The sequence below is a fragment of the Macaca nemestrina genome, chromosome 16, assembly GCF_043159975.1.
Source record: "Macaca nemestrina isolate mMacNem1 chromosome 16, mMacNem.hap1, whole genome shotgun sequence".
NCBI classification, from domain to species: Eukaryota; Metazoa; Chordata; class Mammalia; order Primates; family Cercopithecidae; genus Macaca; species Macaca nemestrina.
In genome coordinates this window covers 89,737,675-89,760,748 of record NC_092140.1, presented here as the reverse complement: position 1 = coordinate 89,760,748, position 23,074 = coordinate 89,737,675, and the positions used below count along the sequence as shown (strand labels likewise).

At 43.8% G+C, this 23,074-nt stretch overlaps 1 protein-coding gene across 13 annotated transcripts in view; it reads right to left on the bottom strand.

Moving 5' to 3' along the window:
• Positions 1-23,074, bottom strand: part of LOC105486040 (SMAD family member 9) — a 505,567-nt gene that overhangs the window by 437,633 nt on the left and 44,860 nt on the right. For 11 of the 13 annotated variants that reach the window (XR_003018990.2, XR_003018991.2, XR_011614901.1 and 8 more), the window contains exons 3-6: positions 22,774-23,031; positions 17,320-17,430; positions 15,593-15,814; positions 1,304-1,560 (exon numbers count right to left, since the gene is read on the bottom strand). Coding sequence is in view for 6 of the 13 variants with exons in the window: in XM_011748702.3 (XP_011747004.2) it covers positions 1,304-1,560; positions 15,593-15,814; positions 17,320-17,430; positions 22,774-23,031 (848 nt within the window). In the remaining 7 variants the exon portion in view is untranslated. Of the gene's footprint in view, positions 1-232; positions 404-1,303; positions 1,561-15,592; positions 15,815-17,319; positions 17,431-22,773; positions 23,032-23,074 lie in introns of all 13 variants that reach the window. The other 2 variants (XR_011614900.1, XM_011748705.2) reach the window with 2 other exon arrangements.

Here is a 23,074-nt window from a genome sequence, read left to right as displayed (position 1 = left end):
ATGAAAGAGAAATAATTTCAAGCAGCTGTTTTTTAAAATTGGAAACTATATTGTTCTTAGTTTTTAAATAATTACTAAAATTCTAAACAATAAAAACAAAATTTGAGTGTAGAAAAATTCTTTGTCATGGTAATTTTAAAGTGCTAATAAAATTTACTTTGAAAAAAATGCCTGGAACAAGCCATGCTGATTCCTTGGATGGAGGCATGGCAGTATGAAAACTCACACATACCCGGATACTTTGATGAGCCCAGATTTTGAAATATTAGACTGATTTGCGAGTACTTTGCAACAGATAAAATAGCAGGTGATGAAACTGAAGGCTTTTGCTTCCATATACAAACCCAGTTGTTTTTCCTTCCCACTAAGAAACTTCCTTGGTTCTCCAGCCTTCATAGCAACCCTAATAAGATTCGAGAAATTCAACAAATACTCATCAACAGAACATATACTACTCTCAGAATTAATCACACCCGTCTCATGTTTCTATTCCAGATTGTTTATACCTTTATAACACTACTTAATTTGCTGTCTTGTATTAGAACCAATCCTGCCTATTTTGTAGCTTATTCATAAATATTATCTCCTCCATGTGCCTGTATGCTTTCTAAGAGTAAGGAGAGTATCTTACTGAATTCAGATAAATTCGCCAACACTCACTGAGTGATAATAGTGCTTGGCAATTTGAAGGATGGAAAAATCTCTGTTGCACTAGTCCTGTAAAATTACTGTTGTTACTTTATCATCTGCATTAAAAACAGAGAGCCACCTTACTTGTTTTTCCTCAAAAGTAATGTGTAAGAATTTTCATATAATTGCTAAACAAGACAGTTTATACTCAAAGAGGAACTCCTCCTAAAAACAACAGAATTCAAAAAAATTGCTTTTGGGCTGGGCGCGGTGGCTCACACCTGTAATCCCAGCACTTTGGGAGGCCGAGGCAGACGGATCACAAGGCCAGAAGTTCAAGACCAGTCTGGCCAATATGGTGAAACCCTGTCTCTACTAAAAATACAGAAATTAGTCAAGCGTGGTAATGCACGCCTGTACTCCCAGCTAGTTGGGAAGCTGAGTTAGAAGAGTCGCTTGAATCCGGGAGGCGGAGGTTACAGTGAGCCAAGATTATGCCACTGCACTCCAGCCTGTGTGACAGAGTGAAACTCCGTCTCAAAAAAAAAAAAAAAAAAAAATTTGTTTTGTCTATCTGAATTGACCGCAGAACTGCCACATCAGTCAGGGTGCTTTTTTGTTTTGTTTTGTTTTTCACCGAACATTTTATAATGTGATAGCAAGCACTCCTTACCTTAACAAAACTCATCCGGATAGTGCACATCTTCGTCAGTTCATACACAACTTCAAAGCCGTGGTGAACTGACTGGGCCAGGAGCTGAGCGAAGAGCTGGTTGTTGAAGACCTTGAGGCTGCAGCCGCTGGGGATCTTGCAGACGGTGGCTGGGTGGAAGCCATGTTGATAGTTGCAGTTCCGGCTCTGCACAAAGATGCTGCTGTCACTCACACACTCGGCATACACCTCTCCCCCGACGTAGTACAAGTGCACACCTGCAGACACAAACACACAGCCTTCCTTCACATTCCCTGTCACAGCGTGCCTCTCCCACTGATGCCTGAAACCCTGGGAGATGTGACTCTCCCCTGTCAGGTTCACTGTCAGATCACTGATCAGATGAATGAGATGTGTGACCTAAATACCACCTAGTTTAATTATAATCTGTGCTTTTTCCATAAATCCATTTAAAAGTGGATTGCAGCCGGGTGCAGTGGCTCATGCCTGTAACCCCAGCACTTTGGAAGGCTGAGGCAGGCAGATCATTCAAGGTCGGGAGTTCAAGACCAGACTGGCCAACACGGTGAAACCCCTTCTCTACTAAAAATACAAATTTAACCAGGCATAGTGATGGGCACCTGTAATCCCAGTTACTCGGGAGGCTGAGGCAGGATAATTGCTTGAACCTGGGAGGCAGACGTTGCAGTGAGCCAAGGTAGCGCCATTGAACTCCAGTCCGGTGACAGAGCAAGACGTCATTGCAAAAAAATAAATAAATAAAAGTGGATTGCCACCCATGTTAACAATCACCCCCAAGAACCAGTCAGTAAGGTCTCATATACTATTCCTCCCATCACTCCTGTTTATTTGTTCCAAAAATAAGGTTTTGTAATATTAGAAATGAACTGAATATATCATGCGAAAAAATCAAATAATCCTTCATGTACATATACAAATTTTAATTTTTTTTTTTTTTTTTTTGAGACAGAGTCTCACTCATCACCCAGGCTGGAGTGCAGTGGCACGATTTCAGCTCACTGCAACTTCCGCCTCCCAGGTTCAGGTGATTCTCCTGCCTCAGCCTCCCAAGTAGCTGGGATTACAGGTGCCTGCCACCACGGCTGGCTAATTTTTGTTTTTTAGTAGAGATGGGGTTTCACCATGTTGGCCAGGCTGGTCTCAAACTCCCGACCTCAAGTAATCCACCCGCCTCGGCCTCCCAAAGTGCTGGGATTACAGGCATGAGCCACCGCGCCCAGCCTACAAATTTTAAAATTTAAAACTGTACACAGTTAATATCATGAAAATGTTACTTAAGTGCACATATTAAACCCACTTCAGTGGAGACAAAAACTGACGCTTTAAAAATTTACCAACACTTAGAAATCTGTTTCTCTTAACAAATACCTCAGAGACCTATTTCATTTAAGTTTGTCATCCACTAATATCACTCATATAAATAATGTCTATTTTTTGTGAACAGTGAAATTTCTACATTTTCAGATACAGTAATATAAAAACTCATAAGCAAAATATAGCCTATATCACTTCATCTAATATTCTTGGAATTAAAGTTCAAAAGAGCATCCTGAGGCTAGGCGCTCACACCTGCAATCCCAGCACTTTAGGACGTCAAGGTAGGTCAATCACTTGAGATCAGGAGCTCGAGTCTAGCCTGGCCAACATGGTGAAACCATGTCTCTGCTAAAAAATACAAAAATTAGCTGGACGTGGTGACACACGCTTGTAATCCCAGCTACTTGGGAGGCGGAGGCTGCTGCAGTGAGCTGAGATCACGGCACTACTGCACTCCAGACTGGGCGACTGGGTGAGAGTCTACCTCAAAAAAAAAAAGAAAGAAAAGCATCCTGAGAATGTTGCTGCTCATGCTAATTTCCATTCCAAATTAAATTTTAGTTGATTCTTTCCCTCTAAATGTCTGGGTTTGAGATTTAATATAAATGTATAGCAAGGGACTGATGTTAGAAAAAAATGAAGAAATTCTAGTCTAGTGAATATTAAATATCAGAACAATTTTACTCCAACTTTTGATGGGAAAAAAAAGTCTCCAGCACTAGAAGTCAATGTGATTATACATATGATCACTGCAGTTAAAAGGTGTTTGTAGAAACAATCCAGAATATACTTATATATTTGGGGTCTCCTCAGAATGAAATTGTGAACGTTTTAAAGAACAGAACTTACAGCTTCCAGGGCTGCTCAGGGCCCCGTGTGCATAACTGAGAATGTAGGAAACATTACTGATGTAGCTGCTGGGTGTTTGTCAGGTCCTAAGTAGCACTTGGCGCAGTTCTGCATTATATGTGATTACATCCCACCATATTTCTTGTTTCCTTTTCCCTTAATACAATTTTAGAAAAGAACAATTTTGAGTAGTATGTATCCCAACCACATCATTCTGAAGCAACTGAGCCAGGGTCGCAGAGCTAAAGCACAGCCCTGGATATCCAGGCCACGATTGTCCTGTCACTGCCTCTCCTCTTCCTCAGCCAGAGACTGGCTCCCCTTCTCTGCTTCCCTCAGCCTTCCTCCCCCTCCTCTATCTCATCGTTGCTACCCACTCTCCTGAATGGCCTTGGGCCCTAACCCCAGGGCCTAGGCGGTGGTGCCAGGGGGCAGAAGGATGGTCCTAACTGGCTGGGAGAGTTACTTGGCTGGACCCTCACGATCATAAAGAGAACCCCAGGCTGGGGCAAAATGCAAACACCGCCTCCTACAACCACCCCTGTGGGCTCCAAAGGGGAAAGGCCTGCCTTGTGGGGGTGGGCAGAGGTTCTTTCAAGAGGGAAAGCAGGTAAAGGAGCCAGAGTGGAGCTGCTAAGGATTTAGTCGATATGTGAACTGAATGACCTTCAAACATGTAATCCTCTCAAAACCTATTACATAAAATAAATACGATTTTTTTGTTATGTGAGTCTGGTCTTTGGGGGTTGGTTTTCAATCATGTTCAGGTCATCTGCAACCACAGTCCACTCTGGCAAAGCTACCAACGCAGAGAAGAGCCTGGGCAGGTAGGCAGTCATCCAGCACCCTGAGAGAGAAGAGCAGAGCCAATGGCACCAGCACGCGGAGCCCACCCAGAAACACCAGGAAAGGGTGGAACCCAGCCTCAGGGTGAAGGAGGCCGGATTCTGGCTAGAGACACCAGCATCTGAGGAGGAGTCAAGCAGGCCAATGATGTTATTTGCATCCATCTGGTAGGCCAAAATAGTAGCTTTAAACGCTAGTGTCAGATTCAAGATCACCACAGAGTAGAACAGTGGTTCTTAAACCTTAGCTTGCAGTAAGACCACTTGCAGGGCTTATTAAAACAGATCACTACTTCAGCAGGTCCAGGGGGAGGCCGGGTGACTTGCACTTTTTTTTTTTTTTTTGAGATGGAGTTACCCTCTTGTCGCCCAGGCTGGAGTGCAGTGGCGTGATCTCGGCTCATTGCAACCTCTGCCTCCCGGGTTCAAGCGATTCTCCTGCCTCAGCCTCCCGATTAGCTGGGATTACAGGCACCCGCCACCACGCCTGGCTAATTTTTTGTATTTTTAGTAGAGATGGGGTTTTGCCATGTTGGGCAGGCTGGTCTCGAACTCCTGACCTCAGGTGATCTGCCTTCCTCGGCCTCCCAAACTGCTGGGATTACAGGCATGAGCCACCACACCCAGCCAGTGATATTCCTTTAAATGGTACAGGAAAAGCACGAACATGTCCAGATTTTACTGCAGCCTACATTCTGACAGTTCTTGTATGAAATGCTTAAAAGAGACATCATACCTATCATTGTTGCCATCAAATATGCCATTAATATGTTCATTATCGTAATTAAGAAGCATTAGAAGCTTCTGGAAGGAAAAGCTAATGTCACAATCCTGCAGCCTGTTCTAACTCCTAGCAATAAGGAATAAATGCCCCAAAAGAAGTACTGCCTGAGATCATAAAGAGAACCCTGGCAATGCGGCCCTCAAGCAAGTTCCACCCACATCTTGAACTACGTATGTGCTTGGGCTGTGTCTTTCTTTAAGGGCTGTGTCTTTCTTTATCTGAGCTTCTCACTTGAGTGTGACTGCCACCCACTTTTTATGAGATCAGGGAGTGTGGAGTCCTGTGTTGTGGTTAATGAGGACCAGAAGAACCTTGGGTTTAATTTGGGTCTGCTGGGTCGAACTACAAAAGGGTGTCCCCTTTTAATCCTCTTCTGTTGTCTTGAATGACAGGAAATGACTGGGAAGAGGGTAGGTTGGGCAGGCTGGTGAGAGTGTGCCAATCTCTGGACTCTACTCACAGAGGAGGAAGTCGGTGTCCCAAAGTGGAAGGAAGGTGCAGGGATACCCTCCTCGCTGGGAGGGAGGCAGGAAGATCACCATAAAAAGCAGAGTGTCCTGCACAGAGAATGCCGAAGCCTCTCCACAACGCTTAGGATAAAACCTAAACGTCCCAGCACAAGCACAACGCCTCCTCCTGAGTTTGTAACGAATCTTTCCCTTGCCTTTGTTGCCTTTTCTTCTGCACAGCGATTTTAGAAGCTTTAAGAAAATATATATATTTCTGAGTGTAATAATGGTATTTTAAAAAATTTCTTATATAGTTAGATATAAACTCCAACAGATGGGAAAAAGGATATGAAGCCTGAGATTTGCTCTAAAATAGTCTAGCAAAAATACTGTAGAGCGATAGATGAAAAAGAATGGCACAGAATGTGAATCTTTATTGAAGCTGGAGATAGTAAAATGAAGACTCATTGTATTCCCCCGTTTTCCTATTTCAAATTTCCCACAATAAAAAAAGTTTTAACGGGTGGTAAAAAAAAAAAAACTAATAATATAAAAATATAGACTTCCAGATCCACACCAGGGCCTAGGTCAGAGGATGGAGGCAGGTCCGCCACAGGACTGTGCCTACCATTGTGCACTGCACAACCACTGCAACCCAGGGTTTGCCTCCTCGTCTTCAGAGCTTTGTGTAATTATTACAATCCTTTCCCAGCAGATGGCAGTAGTTTCTCTTGAGGAAGAGGCACCTTTTCCTAACTCACACAAAGTCATCACTGGGCTGACAGCAAGGCTGGTCCTCTAAGACCGTCCCTGATGACTGAGTCTCTAGGCACAACACGATGAACAGCTTGTTTGGGTCCGACTGCATTACACGGCATGTTCCATCACTGCCACTCAAACACGCGGCCACTCCGCCTGAACTGCACAGTGAGGTGTCTCCCTTACCACTGCTGCTGCCTTCCAGAGCATCCTTACACACCACGCGCACCCCATCCTCACAGGATCGAGAAAGCCCACTATAGAAAATTTAGAAAATACGAACAGAAAAGAAAAATCAGCCACAAATCCACAGCCCATAAATAATCAAAGCTAACGTCTATTATATACCTTTCAGTCTTTTTTATGTGTTTTTGAGACAGCCTCCTGACTCGTTGGGGCTACAGATGCACACCGCCACACTCAGCTAACTTTTTTGTAGAGACAGGGTCTCACCATGTTGCCCACCTGGTAGTAAACTCCTAGGCTCAAGCAATCCACCCACCTCGACTTCCCAAAGTGCTGGGATTACAGGTGTGAGCCACTGTGCTCAGCCATGTGCATTTTTAAGAAGAAAATTGGGATCATACTCTACAGGATGTTTTAAAACTTGTTTTCAGTTAATAATATCTTGTGAATATTTTCTCAGGATATTAAGTATTCTGCAACATCAAGTTTAATGACTGTAACAGTGTGACATCGCATCCTATGTTAAAACGCTTTTTTAGGATTTGCTTTTTTTTAACATGAGAAGCCTTACATGTGTTCAGAGGCAGAACAAAAGGACTATTTTGAGACATGGAAATGAAACCCACTGGGAAAGGAGGCAACCCAAATACCACCTGGACATGCAGACCCTCGGCCCAAGGTGTTTCAACCAGAGTGACTATGTCTTGAGTAGAAGCCTCTGCCCAAGGCGTTTGAACCAGAGTGACTCCGTCTTGAGTAGAAGCTGGGTAAAATAAGCTAAGACCTACTGGGCTGCATTCCCAGACAGACAGGCTTTCTAAATCATAGGATGAGATAGGAGGTTGGCACAAGATACAGGTCATAAAGACCTTGCTGATGAAACAGGTTGCAATAAAGAAGCTGGCCCAAACCAAGATGGAGATGACAGTGACCTCTGGTCATTCTCACTACTACACTCCCACCAGCGCCATGACAATTTACGAATGCCATGGCAACCACATAGGAAGTTAACCTATATGGTCTAAAAAGGGGAGGCATGAATAATCTACCCATTGTTTAGCATATAATCAAGAAATAACCAGCTGGGCGCGGTGGCTCACGCCTGTAATCCCAGAACTTTGGGAAGCCAAGGCGGGCGGATCACCTGAGGTCGGGAGTTTGAGACCAGCCTGAGCAACATGGAGAAACCCCATCTCTACTGAAAATACAAAATTAGCAGGGCGTGGTGGCACATGACTGTAATCCCAGCTACTCAGGAGGCTGAGGCAGAGAATCTCTATTTTTTTTATTATTATTATACTTTAAGTTCTAGGGTACATGTGCATAACGTGCAGGTTTGTTACTTGTGTCATGTTGATGAGCTGCTCCCATCAACTCATCAGCACGCATTAACTCGTCATTTACATCAGGTAGAACTCCCAATGCAATCCCTCCCCCCGCATGAGAATCTCTTGAACCTGGGAGGTGAAGGTTGAGGTGAGCCAAGATCGCGCCATTGGCATTCCAGCCTGGGCAACAAGACGGAAACTCGGTCTCAAAAAAAAAGAAAGAAAAAAAAAAAAAAAGAAATAACCATAAAAATGGGCAACCAGTAGCCCTCGTGGCTGCTCTGTCCTTGGAGTAGCCATTCTTTATTCGTTTCCTATCTTAATAAACTTGCCTTCACTTTACTCTATGGATTCGCCTCAAATTCTTTCTTGTGAGAGATCCAAGCACCCTCTTTTGGGGTCTGGGTCAGGACCACTATCCGGTAACACCTCTGCAAGGAGCTGACTGATGAAACCCTTATGTCAGGGTAATTCCTTTCATAAAACAAGAAGAATTACTAGAATTCTACAGAATTTGAGATACACAGGGAAATAAAGATTCATAAAATGGTTTTAAAAATCCAATTCCAAAAACAATGCAATGATTTGGAATATGTGATAAGTATTTTCAGGATATGCTTCATCTCCAGAAGTTCAATAACCAGGGTTAATGGTTATCATTTTTTTCTCCCACAAAGGGAGATCTGCAAAAGAGAAACGGGCCAGTCTTGCTCAAAGTGTCCTCGCATACCAAGAACCCAGCACAGGCTCACTGTGAAGGTTACCAGAGCTAACTTCAATTACAGCAGAAATTATCAGTGCTCAAAAATGTTGTACTATTGATTACGATTATATTAAGTCATGAATTTCCAAGAAATACAATCCTACCTCAAGTTCTATGTTCCTGCAGTCAACTCAAAGCTGTGGTCTGCATAATTATTTGGAAATCGAGGCCATCTTAAAAGCCAGTCTAAAAGAGCAGGCACACAGTATCCTCCAATTATCTAGATTGACTATTACATCATTCCCACATCGTCAGGAACTCGCCCTTTGCTTTCTTTTGCGCTGTCACGTATCAGTCATACCAGTATTATATGTCAGTGGTTCTCTGTCCTTTTACTGGAAAGATCCTTACAATCCTCCACAGAGGTACCCGTGAGCTCCATGTAAAATCTCTGTGTAGTACTCTCCTTCTCGCACAAAATTTTTGTCAAAAAGAACATAAAACCTCTGGTTTACCTTTTAAAAGTAAAATATTGTAAAATGTCAGCACTTTATTATTATTTTGGCCTTCTTTCAACATTGCAGAAGTGATCATGGCACACAAGGGTTGTGGCATATGATAGGCATTTTCACTCCATACTGAAAGATTCAATTCTACATACCACTACGAGCGGTGCCAAGATGAAAGGGCAGGAGGGTCCGTCCCCTCTAGCAGAGGGGAGCAACGGGGCCTGAGTCCTCATGGGTGCGAGTCCCTGGCATCACCTGTGTGACCATGTGTAAGCTACTGAACTCTCAGAGGTTTAGCTGTCTCATCTGTAGAATGGGACTGATATACCTAACTTGTACAGGTACTATAAGGAGTAGAAATGATACATATAAGTGCATGCCAGCATGTCTCTTACATATTAGACCATCAATGGGGGTAGCTATCGTCATATTATTATTATTTGATATGTCACTGGAGAGAGTTCCAGTGGTCTGCCTAGTTTCTAAGGAAGAATATGGAGAAGTTCCACACTGGAATGCGATGTTCCAGGCTGCTCAAGGTATTGCCTTTGACATCTAAGTGGTAGCTTTTGGTATGCTAGTGCTAACTGTTAGGAGTTATTTAAAGCATCTTGCTAGTGAGGTCAAAGTCATAGCCTCAATCCCTTTGTACCAGTTAACTGCTGCATGGCTACAAATAAATGCTTTCTACCAGCCCCTCCACCTCAGGGACATACCCATTAGATGGTAAGTGGGGTAAATCAGCACCCATCATCACCACCAGAGAAAACAAAACTCAAAATGCACGCACTGCTGACAGGATGGCAACATGACCTTCCTTTAGCAGGGCCAGCCATCTCAGCTAATTTAAGTCACAAGGAATACAAGCCAGAAGTGGCGTGAAGGCTAATTGATATCTACTGGGTAGGGGAATGGCTCATCATTAACTATAATAAAAATAATTTTTTTTTTTTTTTTTTTTGAGATGGAGTCTCACACTGTCGCCCGGGCTGGAGTGCAATAGCACGATCTTGGCTCACTGCAACCTCCACCTCCTGGGTTCAAGCGATTCTTCTGCCTCAGCCTCCCGAGTAGCTGGGATTATATAGGCATCCACCACCACACCTGGCTAATTTTTTGTATTTTCAGTAGAGACAGAGTTTCACTATGTTGGCCAGGCTGGTTTGAACTCCCGACCTCAGGTGACCTGCCTGCCTTGGCCTCCCAAAGTGCTGGGATTACAGGCGTGAGCCACCATGTCCAGTCACTAAAAATAATTTTTAAAAATGATATATTCAGGCCAGGTGCGGTGGCTTACACCCGTAATCCCAGCACTTTGGGAGGCTGAGGCAGGGGATCACCTGAGGTCAGGAGTTCGAGACCAACCTGGCCACCATGGAGAAACCCTGTCGCTACTAAAAATACAAAAATTAGCTGGGTGTGGTGGTGCGTGCCTGTAATCTCAGTTACTCGGGAGGCTGAGACAGGAGAATCGCCTGAACCCTGGAGGCGGAGGTTGCAGTAAGCTGAGATTGTCTCACTGCACTCCAGCCTGGGTGACAGAGCAAGACACCTATCTCCAAAAAAAAAAAAAAAAAAAGATATCTTCTATCCTTGCCCATCACAGTCTAATTAATCTCAATAGAACGGCCTGGCAATCTTTTCGAAGTGTAAAGTCAGATCATGTTGTAAACCAAAAATAAAATTTGAAGGCCCCACAACAATTTGAATGGACCCTCACCCAGCCAGGGAGCTCTAAAATTTAAACTGAAAGACTGGTTCAGGCTCCATGAACACTGACTTCCTTGCTCTCTGTGTCACAGCCATTTGAACCAGAGCAACTCCATCTTGAATAGGGGCTGGGTTAAAATAAGGCAGAGACCTACTGGGCTGCATTCCCAGGACGCTGGGCATTCTGAGTCACAGAATGACATAGGAGATTGGCACAAGATACAGGTCGCAAAGACTCTGCTGGTGAAACAGACTGCCATAAAGAAACCAGCCCAAACCCACCCAAACCAAGATGGCATGAAAGTCACCTCTGGTAGGCCAGGTGCAGTGGCTCACACCTGTAATCCCCTCATTTTGGGAGGCTGAGACAGGTGGATCACCTGAGGTCAGGATTTCAAGACCAGCCTGGCCAACATGGTGTCTCTACTAAAAAATACAAAAAATTAGCTGGGTGTGGTGGCACGCGCCTGTAATCCCAGCTACGTGGGAGGCTGAGGCAGGAGAATCGCTTAAATCTGGGAGGTAGAGGTTGCAGTGAGCCAAGATAGTGCCATTGCACTCCAGCGTGAGCAACACAGCAAGACTCCATCTCAAAAAAATAAAATAAAATAAAAAATAAAAAGAAAGTGACCTCTGGTCATCCTCACTGCTCATTATATGGTAATTATAATTCATCAGCATGCTAAAAGACACTTCCACCAGCACCATGACAGTTTAGATGCCTTGGCCATGCCCAGAGGTTACCCTATATGGTCTAAAAAGGAAATGAACCCTCAGCTCCAGGAAATCACCCCTTTCCCAGAAAACTCATGAAAAAATCCACCCTTTGTTTAGCATATAATCAAGAAATAACTGTATTATCAGTTAAGCAGCCCATGCCGCTGCTCTGCCTGTGGAGTAGCCATTCTTTTGCTTCTTTACTTCTCTAATAAACTTGCTTTCAGTTTACTCTATGGACTCACCTCAAATTCTTTCTTGTGTGAGTTCCAGGAATCTTCTCTTGGGGTCCGGATCGGGACACCTTTCCGGTAACATCTGCTCAAACATCACTTTTTCAGGAAGGCCTTCCCTGGTTACACTGGTTTAAAGTCTCCATTCTCTTCTTCCCCTGCTTTGTGTTTTTCTACTGGACATACTATATGTTGTATTTCGTGTCTGTCTTTCCCCAGCAGCAAGTAATCCAGAAAGTCTGGGCATTGTCTTTTTTCCACTGTTGCATCCCTAGTGTCCAGTCTGGCTGAGAGTCGGTGCTCAGTAAGTATTTGTGAGATGAATGCGTATCACTAAAATCTAACGTCTGCTAATTAACTCCACAGAGCAAGTTAACTCATTTGCTAGCCTAGGAATGCATTTTGCAGCTCACTTATTCAGGCTGGTGTTCCCGGAAGCCACGCTGCTCAGAACCCAGATAACCCATGGCAGCATCTGAGAGAGAATCCTGTGATGTCACAGAAGACCGACTGCCCTTGCTTTAAAATCTCCCAAGCCAACACTTTTTTCCGCCATGCTTTATGGCAAGGCTTGTGGCACGTCTAAAAAACATTTTTTTTTTTGTTTTTCCACATTGGAGTAATTCCTACACAGCTCTGAGAAAACTGTAACTTTGCCTTCGGACCACATGACAGTGGGTACCCTTGCATCGAGGGGAGCACTATTAGATGCTCCGGTTTGTGGAACAGGCCATCAGTCCCAGCTCTTGCTCATGTGGCTTCTTAACCCTAAAGATGAGCTCTCAGTCAACAACACAGGAGCTACTGATATAATTGGGATATCTAACTCCTCCAAATCCGACATCGAAATCTGATTCTCAATATTGGAGGTGGGGCTTGATGGGAGGTGTCTGGGTCACCCAGAAGGATCTCTCATGATCTGCTTGGTGTGTTATGCCCAGACTTTTTGTTCCCCAAAGAAGACCACCAGAGTCCAGAGTCAAAGCCAAGCGGCAAGGATCTTTACTACAAGTTCGAACTTGGTCCCTCCTTTACAGAGTATACAAGAGGGCCCTGAACAATGCGAGCGTTTGCTTTTTATAGCCCGAAAGTTGTAGGGGAACAAAGAAATTCTTTTGGCTCCTGCGCTTTCAGTAACCTTGAACGGCTGTTCCCTTATCGGAGACTTTCCAGGTGGTGTTTATACTGGGCTCAGGGAGTTTGAGAGATATATGGTGGTGGGATGGGAGGATGGGATGTGTTTGTGCTAGGCTTAGGGAGTTTTGAGCCCGGGGCTGAGGAATGTGCCCAGCTCCTTTCAGGTGCCCTCCTTGAGGTAATGAGTGAATTCTCACTCTATTAGTTCCTGCCAGATCGATTTGTTAAAAAGAGCCTAGCACCTCCCTCCCTTCTCTCTCTTTCTGTCTCTTCCCAGGTGACACACAGGCTCTCCTCTGCCTTACACAACGATTAGAAGCTTCCTAAAGCCCTCCCAGAAGCACATGCCAGCACATGTGCTGCAGTACAGCCTGCAGACCCATGGGCCAAACAAACCTCTTTTCTTTTTTCGTTTATTTTTTTGAGACGGAGTTTTGCTCTTGTTGCCCAGGCTGGAGTGCAATGGCACGATCTCAGCTCACTGCAACCTTCGTCTCGCAGGTTCAAGCAATTCTGCTGACTCAGCCACTTAGTAGCTGGGATTAGAGGCATGCGCCACCACACCTGGCTAATTTTGTATTTTTAGTAGAGACGGGATTTCTCCATGTTGTTCAGGCTGGTCTCGAACTCCCATGATCTGCCCACCTCCGCCTCCCAAAGGACTGGGATTACAGGCATGAGCCACCATGCCCGGCCTCTTTTCTTTATAAATTACCCAGTCTCAGATATTCCTTTACAGCAATGAAACAGACTACCACAGACTCTCCATGTCCTCAGCAGGAGCACCTTGAAGAAGCGACTTGCAGACAGGTTCTTAGAACACATTCAGCACTCCTTTAATATTTGAATCCTGTCTTTGGATCCACCGGCACCAGCGGAAACTGAACACACAGACCAATCTGCAAAGCTCCTCAGCAAACGGCTTCACAACGTCATGTGTTAATGTTTTGCCTTGAGAGTTCACTGAAGATTTTTCTAAAAATCATTTGAAAGTAAAGCCATGCTCGGCCGGGCGCGGTGGCTCAAGCCTGTAATCCCAGCACTTTGGGAGGCCGAGACGGGCGGATCACGAGGTCAGGAGATCGAGACCATCCTGGCTAACACGGTGAAACCCCGTCTCTACTAAAAAATACAAAAATCTAGCCGGGCGAGGTGGCTGGCGCCTGTAGTCCCAGCTACTCAGGAGGCTGAGGCAGGAGAATGGCGTGAACCCGGGAGGCGGGGCTTGCAGTGAGCTGAGATCCGGCCACTGCACTCCAGTCTGGGCGACAGAGCGAGACTCCGTCACAAAAAAAAAAAAAAAAAAAAAAAAAAAAAAAAAGAAAGTAAAGCCATGCTCAAGAAACTTGTTTAGGAATTAATTCAAAGATTATTTCCTTTGAGGAATGGCTATTTTCCCACTTTGGGATAAAAATTACATTCCAGAGTGAGGTTTTCATTTCTTCTCTCCCTGTCAGGAAATCTAGAGCAAAATCAGCACCACCTTCTCCAGCTCTCTGTGTCAGAGACGTCTGAACCAGAGCAACTCCATCTTGAGTAGGGGTTCGGTAAAATAAGGCTGAGACCTATTGGGCTGCATTCCCAGGAGGTCAGGCATTCTCCCATTCAAGTACTAACCAGGCCCGACCCTGCTTAGTTTGGTTAACAATGTTAACCCTTATGGATGACGTATCTGGAACATCTGGATTCTTCTCCCCTCCCCTCAACCCTGTGTTTCTGATTTTCTATTTTTCATATATCATTTCACTGCAGTGGTTTCTCGTAAGTTGCCTCAAAGCCACTATGGAGACAGAATATAAATAAACATAAAGTAACTGTCTCCATTAAGAGTCAACATCAATGAATGATTTCAGCCTGTTTCTAAACAATGGCTTTTAGGTTTACTCCAGCAGGAGACATTTTGAAGGCATGTTAGGGAGAATATCAGAATGCACCACCAAATGGAACAATGAATCTCCCCTGGAAATTTCAAAGAAGAGGCTCAGGCTCCCTTCCCAAGGTGGTGTAAGTGCTGGATGGAGAGAGAGAAGGTCAAATGACTGAAGAAGGTTCTTTACATCTGTGACTCCATAGTATCACTTGAAGATACCAACTATTCCAATATAATAGAAAATAATTTAAAGATCCTCAGCCAGACCACACACTCAGCTTGGATCTGCTACCATCACTCATACCAGTGAGATGGGCTTCAAAAGCATCACAGGTCAGAACAGAGACCAGTATGACTTGTACCCCATCAGCTGCTGTACGCCTGCACACAGGAGAACCCCAATCACATGCCAAAGGCTTCCAGACATACATCAGTCATTCTTTCTAACTACCCAGCTGCTAAGTCTCCAAAGAGAACTTTACCTGATACAAATAATCATCTAGTCAGAATTCCTGTTCTTCAGAAATGATCCTAGTTTGCACGTTTTAGGCAAATGAAAAATAATGCATAATACTTCTATTCAATAATTTCATCTGGCTTTCTTCATATCTATCATCTTGCTTGTCTTCACAATCCCCAGTCGATGCCACCCCTAGAAGGTGGCATGATGACGTTAGAGGCAGAGACTAAGATCCTGGCGACCCATGTGCTTTCCCCAGTGGAAATGTCAGAGCTATCTCAGAGCTCACCAGCCCTGGGGTCCTTCCACAGGGGCACATGACCAATATGTGAGGGTGGTCACGTGCACTTCTACACACATGACCATCTACATTTTGGCTAGACGACTAAAGGAATGGCATCTTTGCTCTTACCCTTTCCTATATGTCTCCTGGTATTTTCTATCGTTGAGTTTCTGTTTACATTAGAAAGAAGTCCAAGACAGAATCTGTTCCTGTTATTTGAAGGGTCGGTGAACCCATCTATGAGCACACTTCGGGAGGAAGCCTGGAATGTCTCCCCAACTCGGTTGTTCAGTTCGTAGTAGGCGACCGAGCACCAGTGCTGGGGTTCCTCGTAACAAACTGGCCGAAAGTCTGGAAGAAAACAAACCAGAGAGCACATGGCGACTGTCATACCTGGGCTGTGTAGTTCATGATTCCACCAGGAAACTTAGTTAATGCTTTTCACCAGAAAGTTGGCTGCAAGACCAAGCATGCCATTCTGTAATCTTTTAGAACTTGTAGCTCTCATGGGAGCTGCTTGGGGCTGGCTCATTTCACTAGCACACCTGAGATGTAGAGTCCACGGTCCTTGTTCATCTTCCATGGCTAGAGCATTTATAAACATGTGTATTGGTCATGAAGGGACCAGGGAAAACATGACATGAACAGATGAACATAAAAAAACTGTCGGCCCTAAAGCAAGCACAGCTCAAAGGAAGCTAGCAGGTCACCTCTTCTTTCAGAAACGTGAAAGATGGCATGTTGCTGTTACTGTGCCCACTTGAAACCTTGTGGCAAAAACTATCATTTTCTAACAAACTAGAGATGGAAAATAATAGTTTGACTATGATAAAGAGCAAATCAATAATGCTGAATAGGACATTAAATTATTTAAGGAAAAAAAAGCTTCCACATAGAGGGGCTCACATTCTGCTTTGTGGATATCTACTTATGCATGGAAAAAAAACACATTTAAAGAGAGCTGGATGTTTCATCAGGAAACCCATGAATGTTTTCACACCCAACATAAAGTGAAGTCACTTTTCTGTAACCAAAGCTCAGAGTTCCTTTTCTTTGCCACCCACACCCTTTCTCTGCCTTTCTATTGATTATATTATCTTTGTCTTCCTTGGACATCCTTGTCATTCTTGCATCTACAGTGTGTTCCTATATGCACTAAATATAAATATATGAAATAGATACATTCGGGGGTTGTTATTTCTCTCACAAAAGGATCTTAGTTTTATAAAATATTCACTTGGAGTATTTCAAATGGTACACTTCTTTAGAACCTCTCTACTCAAGATCTGGCTCATGGAACAGTAGCCTCTGCATTACATGGGAGCTTAACAATGCAGATTCTTGGACCCCACCCTAAGATCTACAGAATCAAAATCTGCATTTATGCAAGATCACAACGTGGTTTATACAAACATTAAAGTCAAGCAACACTTATCTAGGCTATTATAAGATGCAAATAAAATTTTGTAAAAACCTCATTTATGTATATTTCTAAGAATACGTCTCCGGCCGAATGAAAGACACCACTATAAACATACGGTAAACACACAAATAGAATAAAATCCCTAACTTCTTGAGTTCCCAACTCCATACTTAACATCAAGAACTACAAACTTCTAAATGCTAAGTTAAAATAAAAATTAACTTATTCTAGTAATGAGGATGATAAAACATTAATTCTATGGTACCGAGGAATGTCAAAGTTAAAATGCAAAGCCATCCCATTTGCCTCTTAAAACACATGCAAACCAGCAGGCCAGTACATTTCTGGTTCTGTTTTTTGAATTGCTTTGTTTGGGGGTAATAGGAAATACTTTTGGAAAATAGCTACATTTCACTGTTCATCTGCAATTTACCTCCATTTGGTATTGATAGCACTAAATGTCTATCAGCTGTGGCATCTACAGGTTGGCCACTCTGGGTCTCAGAGGCTTCTGTGGCATGATAAGGCAGGGGTGGTGTGTCAACTAAAAGAAAGCAGTAGAACAAAGGAATTGTCAAATCGATAAACCACACAGACAGTTGGATCCGACATCTTTTGCCATTAAACTCCTGAGCTTGGTGGACAGTGCTACTCCTACGGAGAGACCATATGAATGTAACAAGGCTCTTCTGAAGTGGCATTGTGAGTGCTCTACAGAAGAAACTCGTTGTTCCGAGAGCCTCACTAAAGGGTCAATTCCTTTTCCCTCTGACTTTTGAGTTATCACTGAGTTCTAATGACGTCAGGGCAAGACTTTCAAATGCAGGACCTGTTCTCCTAGCTTTTCTCACAGCAGAACAGTCTGTGATCCAGCTTGCAAAACACGGAGAAAGCTAAACCTTCTTTGAAGTGAGCTTAATTTTCAGCTTGTATGTTGTCATGAATTGTACAATGGCCACGGGGATGCTCTATCCCTGAGATACTTCAGGATATGCCCCCCAAACACAGAAGAGCTGAAATATAATTGTAATCTTGTACCCAAGGCACACTGAGAAGGGCCCTTCTACCCAAATGTCAGTTCTGTGACTGGACAGTGATCATGGTCAGGCAAATGGGATGCATTCCATGGAAAACAATTCATGACACAGTAAAAATTCATGAGGCACAGGGAAAACTCTTTATGGAGGGCCTCAGCACAAAACAACCGATTCCTTCAGCAGGCATGTCTAATGTTAGTTCAGAATGGTCTTGTTACACCCGTGGTGGAATACAACAGCATAAAAGGTTGGATCAATCTGCCTTTGTTGTATCTAATTGTCCACACAAGTAGTTCTCACACTTAAGTGTACAAAAAAATTGCCAGTAGAGCTTGCTAAAAATGCAGATTCTCAGCCCCATCCTTAGCAATTCTGATTCAATAGGTCAGTGGTTGAATGTAGCCATGTACATTTTAACATGCCCCGATGGCAAGTCTAATGCAGGGTTCATGGACCATACTAGGAAACCATGGATAAGGTATTTCCTTCTGAGAAAATGGGCTATGACTCCTATGACTCTGGTAAAAAAGTTATAAGGCAAGATGGTCTTTTTGTAGGTCTTTGACTAAATACGTCTATTTACTCAAGGGGCAGAACAGGCTGAGCACAGTGGCTCACACCTGTAATCTTAGCATTTTGGGAGACTGAAGTGGGAGGATCACCTGAGTCCAGCGCTTTGAGACGAGCCTGGGCAACATGATGAGACCCCATCCTACAAAAAAAATTAAAAATTAGGTGGGCATGGTGGTGTGCACCTGTAATCCTAGCTACTCAGAGGCTGACATAGGAGGATCACTTGAACCCAGGAGTTTGAAGTTACAGTGAGCTATGACTGTGCCACCACACTCCAGCCTAGGTAACAACAAGGCCCTGTCTCTAAAAAATTAAAATTAAAAAAAGGGGGACTGAAAATAGAATAACCATTTAATGTAGCACTTCCACTCCTAGGTATATACCCGAAGGAACTGAAAGCAGTGTGTTATTTACCAGAGCCAAAAGGTGGGAACAATCCGAATATCCAACAGCTAATGAACTGATTTTTTAAAATGTGGTATAGCCATACAATGAGACATCATTCAGTCACAAAGATGAACTACCGATGCATGCTACAACACAAACTGTGAAAACACTTGGCTAAGTGAAATAAGACAGACACAAAGGGGCAAATATTGTATGAATCTAGTATATGAGGTACCTGCAATAGGCAAATTCAGTGAGACAGAAAGTAAATTAGAGCTTACCAGGGGCTGGGGAAGTAGGGAAATGGGGAGCTATTGCTTAATCAGCATGGAGTTTCTGTTTGGAGTGATGAAAAATTTTTGAAAATAGATATGGTGATGGTTGCACAATATTATTAATGCACCTAATGCCATCAGATTTTACTTTTTTTTTTTTTTTTTTTTTTAATAGCCCTCACCCAGGCTAGAGTGCAGTGGCACAATCTCAGCTCATTGCAGCTTCCAACTCCGGGATTCCAGTGATTCTTGTGCCTCAGTCTCCTGAGCAGCTGGAATTACAGAGGTGCACCACCATGCCCAGCTAACTTTTGTATTTTTAGTAGAGACAGGGTTTCAACATGGGTTGGCGAGGCTGGTCTCGAACTGCTGACCTCAAGTGATCCGCCTGCCTAAGCCTTCCAAAATGCTGGGATTACAGGCATGAGCCACACTGCACCCGGCCAGATTTTACTCTTAAAAAACGGTTAAAATGGGCTGGGCTCAGTGGAGCACACTTGTAATCCCAGCACTTTGGGAGGCCAAGGCGGGTGCATCACCTGAGGTCAGGAGTTCATGACCAGCCTAACATGGTGAAATCTCGTCTCCACTAAATACAAAAAAATTAGCCAGGTATGGTGGCGCATGCCTGTAATCCGAGGTACTTGGAAGGCTGAGACAGGAGAATCACTTGTACCTGGGAGGCAGAGGTTGCAGTGAGCCGAGATTGCGCCACTGCACTCCAGCCTGGGCAATGAAAGCAAAACTCCATCTCAAGAAAAAAAAAAAAAAAGTTAAATAAATTTTGTGTTAGATCTATTTCACCACTACTTGAAAAAAATTAACATATGAAAAGCCATTGACTTGTACACTTGAAATGGGTAGTTGTATGGTATGTGAATTATACCTCAATAGAGCTTTTTAAAAAATCTAGAGGCTGAACCAGTAAATCGCCAAGGTTCCTTTTACGCTTGTTTATCTGTGGGTCTGTTACTCAGGTTGGCATTTTGCTGTTAATCATTCAGACAAGAATTATTTTCTTTGAAGTGAAAAGGGCTATGCCTTCGGTGAGAAACTAACCAGCTTCTGCATCATTGCTGGGGTCTGTCCTGCGTGGGTGGGAAGAGGAAAAAGAACATCAACCTGTCAGAGTAATCAGGGCAGGAATTCAAAGTCAGCACAGGAAGTCTTTGTAGCATAGAGGTGTGTTAGGTAAATATATATTTTGCAATACAATTATCCTCTTGTTCCTTAGCCAAGGCTCTGTCCTCAAATGACTTCTCTTTCTGTTGTATTTCTTCTTTCTCAGTGAACTCAGCCACTTGCAAAACTTCAACCACCTGCTCAGACACTAAGTGAATGACTCTCAAGCTACCCTCCAGCATCTCTGCCTTCACCCTACAGTAAGTCCTGCTGGACCCCCTCCTCCAATTCACTGCCCTCTTTCCAACCCCACATCCCTGTTTTAGTTCAAGTCCTTATAATCACTTGCCTGGACTGCTACAGGCTACCTATACGTGATGGCTCTCAACAGCTACTGCCTCCTGAAGGCCAGAGACCACAGTAGTCCTCTTTCTCCACCAGAGATACAGTCTGAGACCCCCAGGGGATACCTGAAGTTGTGGCTAGTACAGAGTACCACATATACTATGTTTTTTTCCTATACATACCTGTGATAAAGTTTAATTTATTAAACACAGTAAGAGATTAAGAATAGTAACTAATAAAGTAAAACTATCCGAACAATATGCCAGCATCACTACTCTTGTACTTTGTGGTCACTATTAAATCAGAGTGACCTGAACACAAGCACTGCGAGGCCTCAACAGTTGATCTGATCGCAGAGACAGCTACTAATTGACTCCCAGGTGGATAGCGTCTTCAACATGGATACTGGCAAAGGGATGATTCAGAACCTGGATAGGATGGCATGAGGTTTCATCCCCACATACAATTTAAAATTTATGAATTGTTTATTTCTGGAATTTTCCATTCAGTATTTTCAGGCTGCAACTGACCTCAGGTAACTGAAACCTCATGTAAGAGGGGACAACTACATTGTCTTGATCATCACTGCACCTCTAGCACTGGCCCAGTGCCAGGCACTTCGCAGGTGCTCAGTCGTCACTTACTGAGTCAATAAAACCTGTGCCTATGGTCTGAAGCTCCACGTCCATGTTCTAATGCCTGTGTGGTCCGGGTGCAGTGGCTCATGCCTGTAATCCCAGCACTTTGGGAGGCCGAGACAGGCAAATCACCTGAGGTCAGGAGTTCGAGACCAGCCTGGCCAACATGGTGAAACCCCGTCTCTACTAAAAATGCAAAAATTAGTTGGGCATGGTGGTGCCGCCCCTGTAATCCCAGCTACTAGGGAGACTGAGATGGGAGAATTGCTTGAACCTGCGAGGTGGAGACTGCAGTGAGCCAGGATCATGCCACTGCACTCCAACCTGGGTGACAGAGCAAGACCCCATCTCAAAAATAAATAAATAAATAAAAATAAATAAACACCTGTGTAGTAATTTATTTATTCAATAAGCAACTGATGAGCAACCACTGCATTTCAGGCTCTGTGCTGGACATAGAAAAAAGAAGACTCACTGTTTAATGGGGAAAATAGACACACAGGAATTATATAATACAGTGCAATAAATGTAATAGTAGATGCTTATGTAACTTGCTGAGGGGCAAAAGGAACTAAGTAACTCAGAGGGGAAGAAGCAATTCCCTCTTTATCTTCCCACATTGTATAAGCTCTGTGAGGACAGACACAATTTTTATTAACCTTTTAATTCCCCTTTCAGCAATCCTAACGCAGTACTTGCACATAGTAAGAGTTTAATAAATATCCATTAAGTAAATGATTGCAGGAATAAATGAATGAGGCAGACTGTAACAACTGGCACCAAATGTATTTATGCATGCCTTTAGGAACTTGCCAGCTCCGCGTAGTATTTATCTCACACTCACGAGGTGCGTATGTATCTTTTATTCATTATCTCAACTTAGATTCACTTTACAGGTACGGTAGCAAATGCAATTATGACAGCATGCTAGAGGCTCCCTTTCCCTTCCATATGCTTTCTCAATTCAGCAAACTGAAGAGCTCTATATTTAAGCTCTTCACATGGCTTCACATGGCAGAAAGGGAGAATGCACTGGCTGCAGCGGGGGCTTCACTTTCCGCCTCACTCAAAGGATGCAGGCATATGTTTTAGGCAAAGGCTTCCTTTGACTGTTGAAAGAGGCAACCAAGGTGAAGGCCTAGCATTGATCTTCCATGTTGCTTGTCCTCAGGCCAAGTCTTCTGCTTGGATTACAGGAGTCTTTTAATCTTATTTCTACTGCCTTAAAAAAAAAAATCCTTGGAAATTCCCAGGGATACTATTCAAATCCATTTAGTTTCTGAGAGCTTCCAGAGCATTAGAACTAAAACTAGAGCAAAAACATGTTGTATCTCCAGGGTAACTGCTTCAAAATGGGTATAGTCCTAATCATTTTAAGGCTGATTGCTTTGTCAACGGTTTACACTATATGAATGAGAGTTACAATGACTGTCATTGTGACTGTTCATCACAAATCATCATGTTGGGCTTATTTTCCCGTATTTCCCCAGAGACCATAGTTCTTACTGACCTGAGTGTTGATAGGGACTCTCTGGCTCAGAAGGACTTCCTGGGGAGTGAGGGTAGCTGGCCGTGCACGGGGACTGGGAGAACGCGTGGCTGGGTGAGGGAGGGAGTGCAGAGCACGGAGGCTGCTGGAAAGAGTCGGGATAGGTGGCGTTGTGTGGCATGAGTGGCTCACTGTGCAGGGAGGCGCTGCGGAACTTGGCCAGGAGGCTGAGCTGGGGGTTATATTCACTGTGTCTTGGCACGAGCACAGGAGGCAGCACTAGGATCAGAAAGGAACAGGGCAGTTAGAATTGAACATTGCT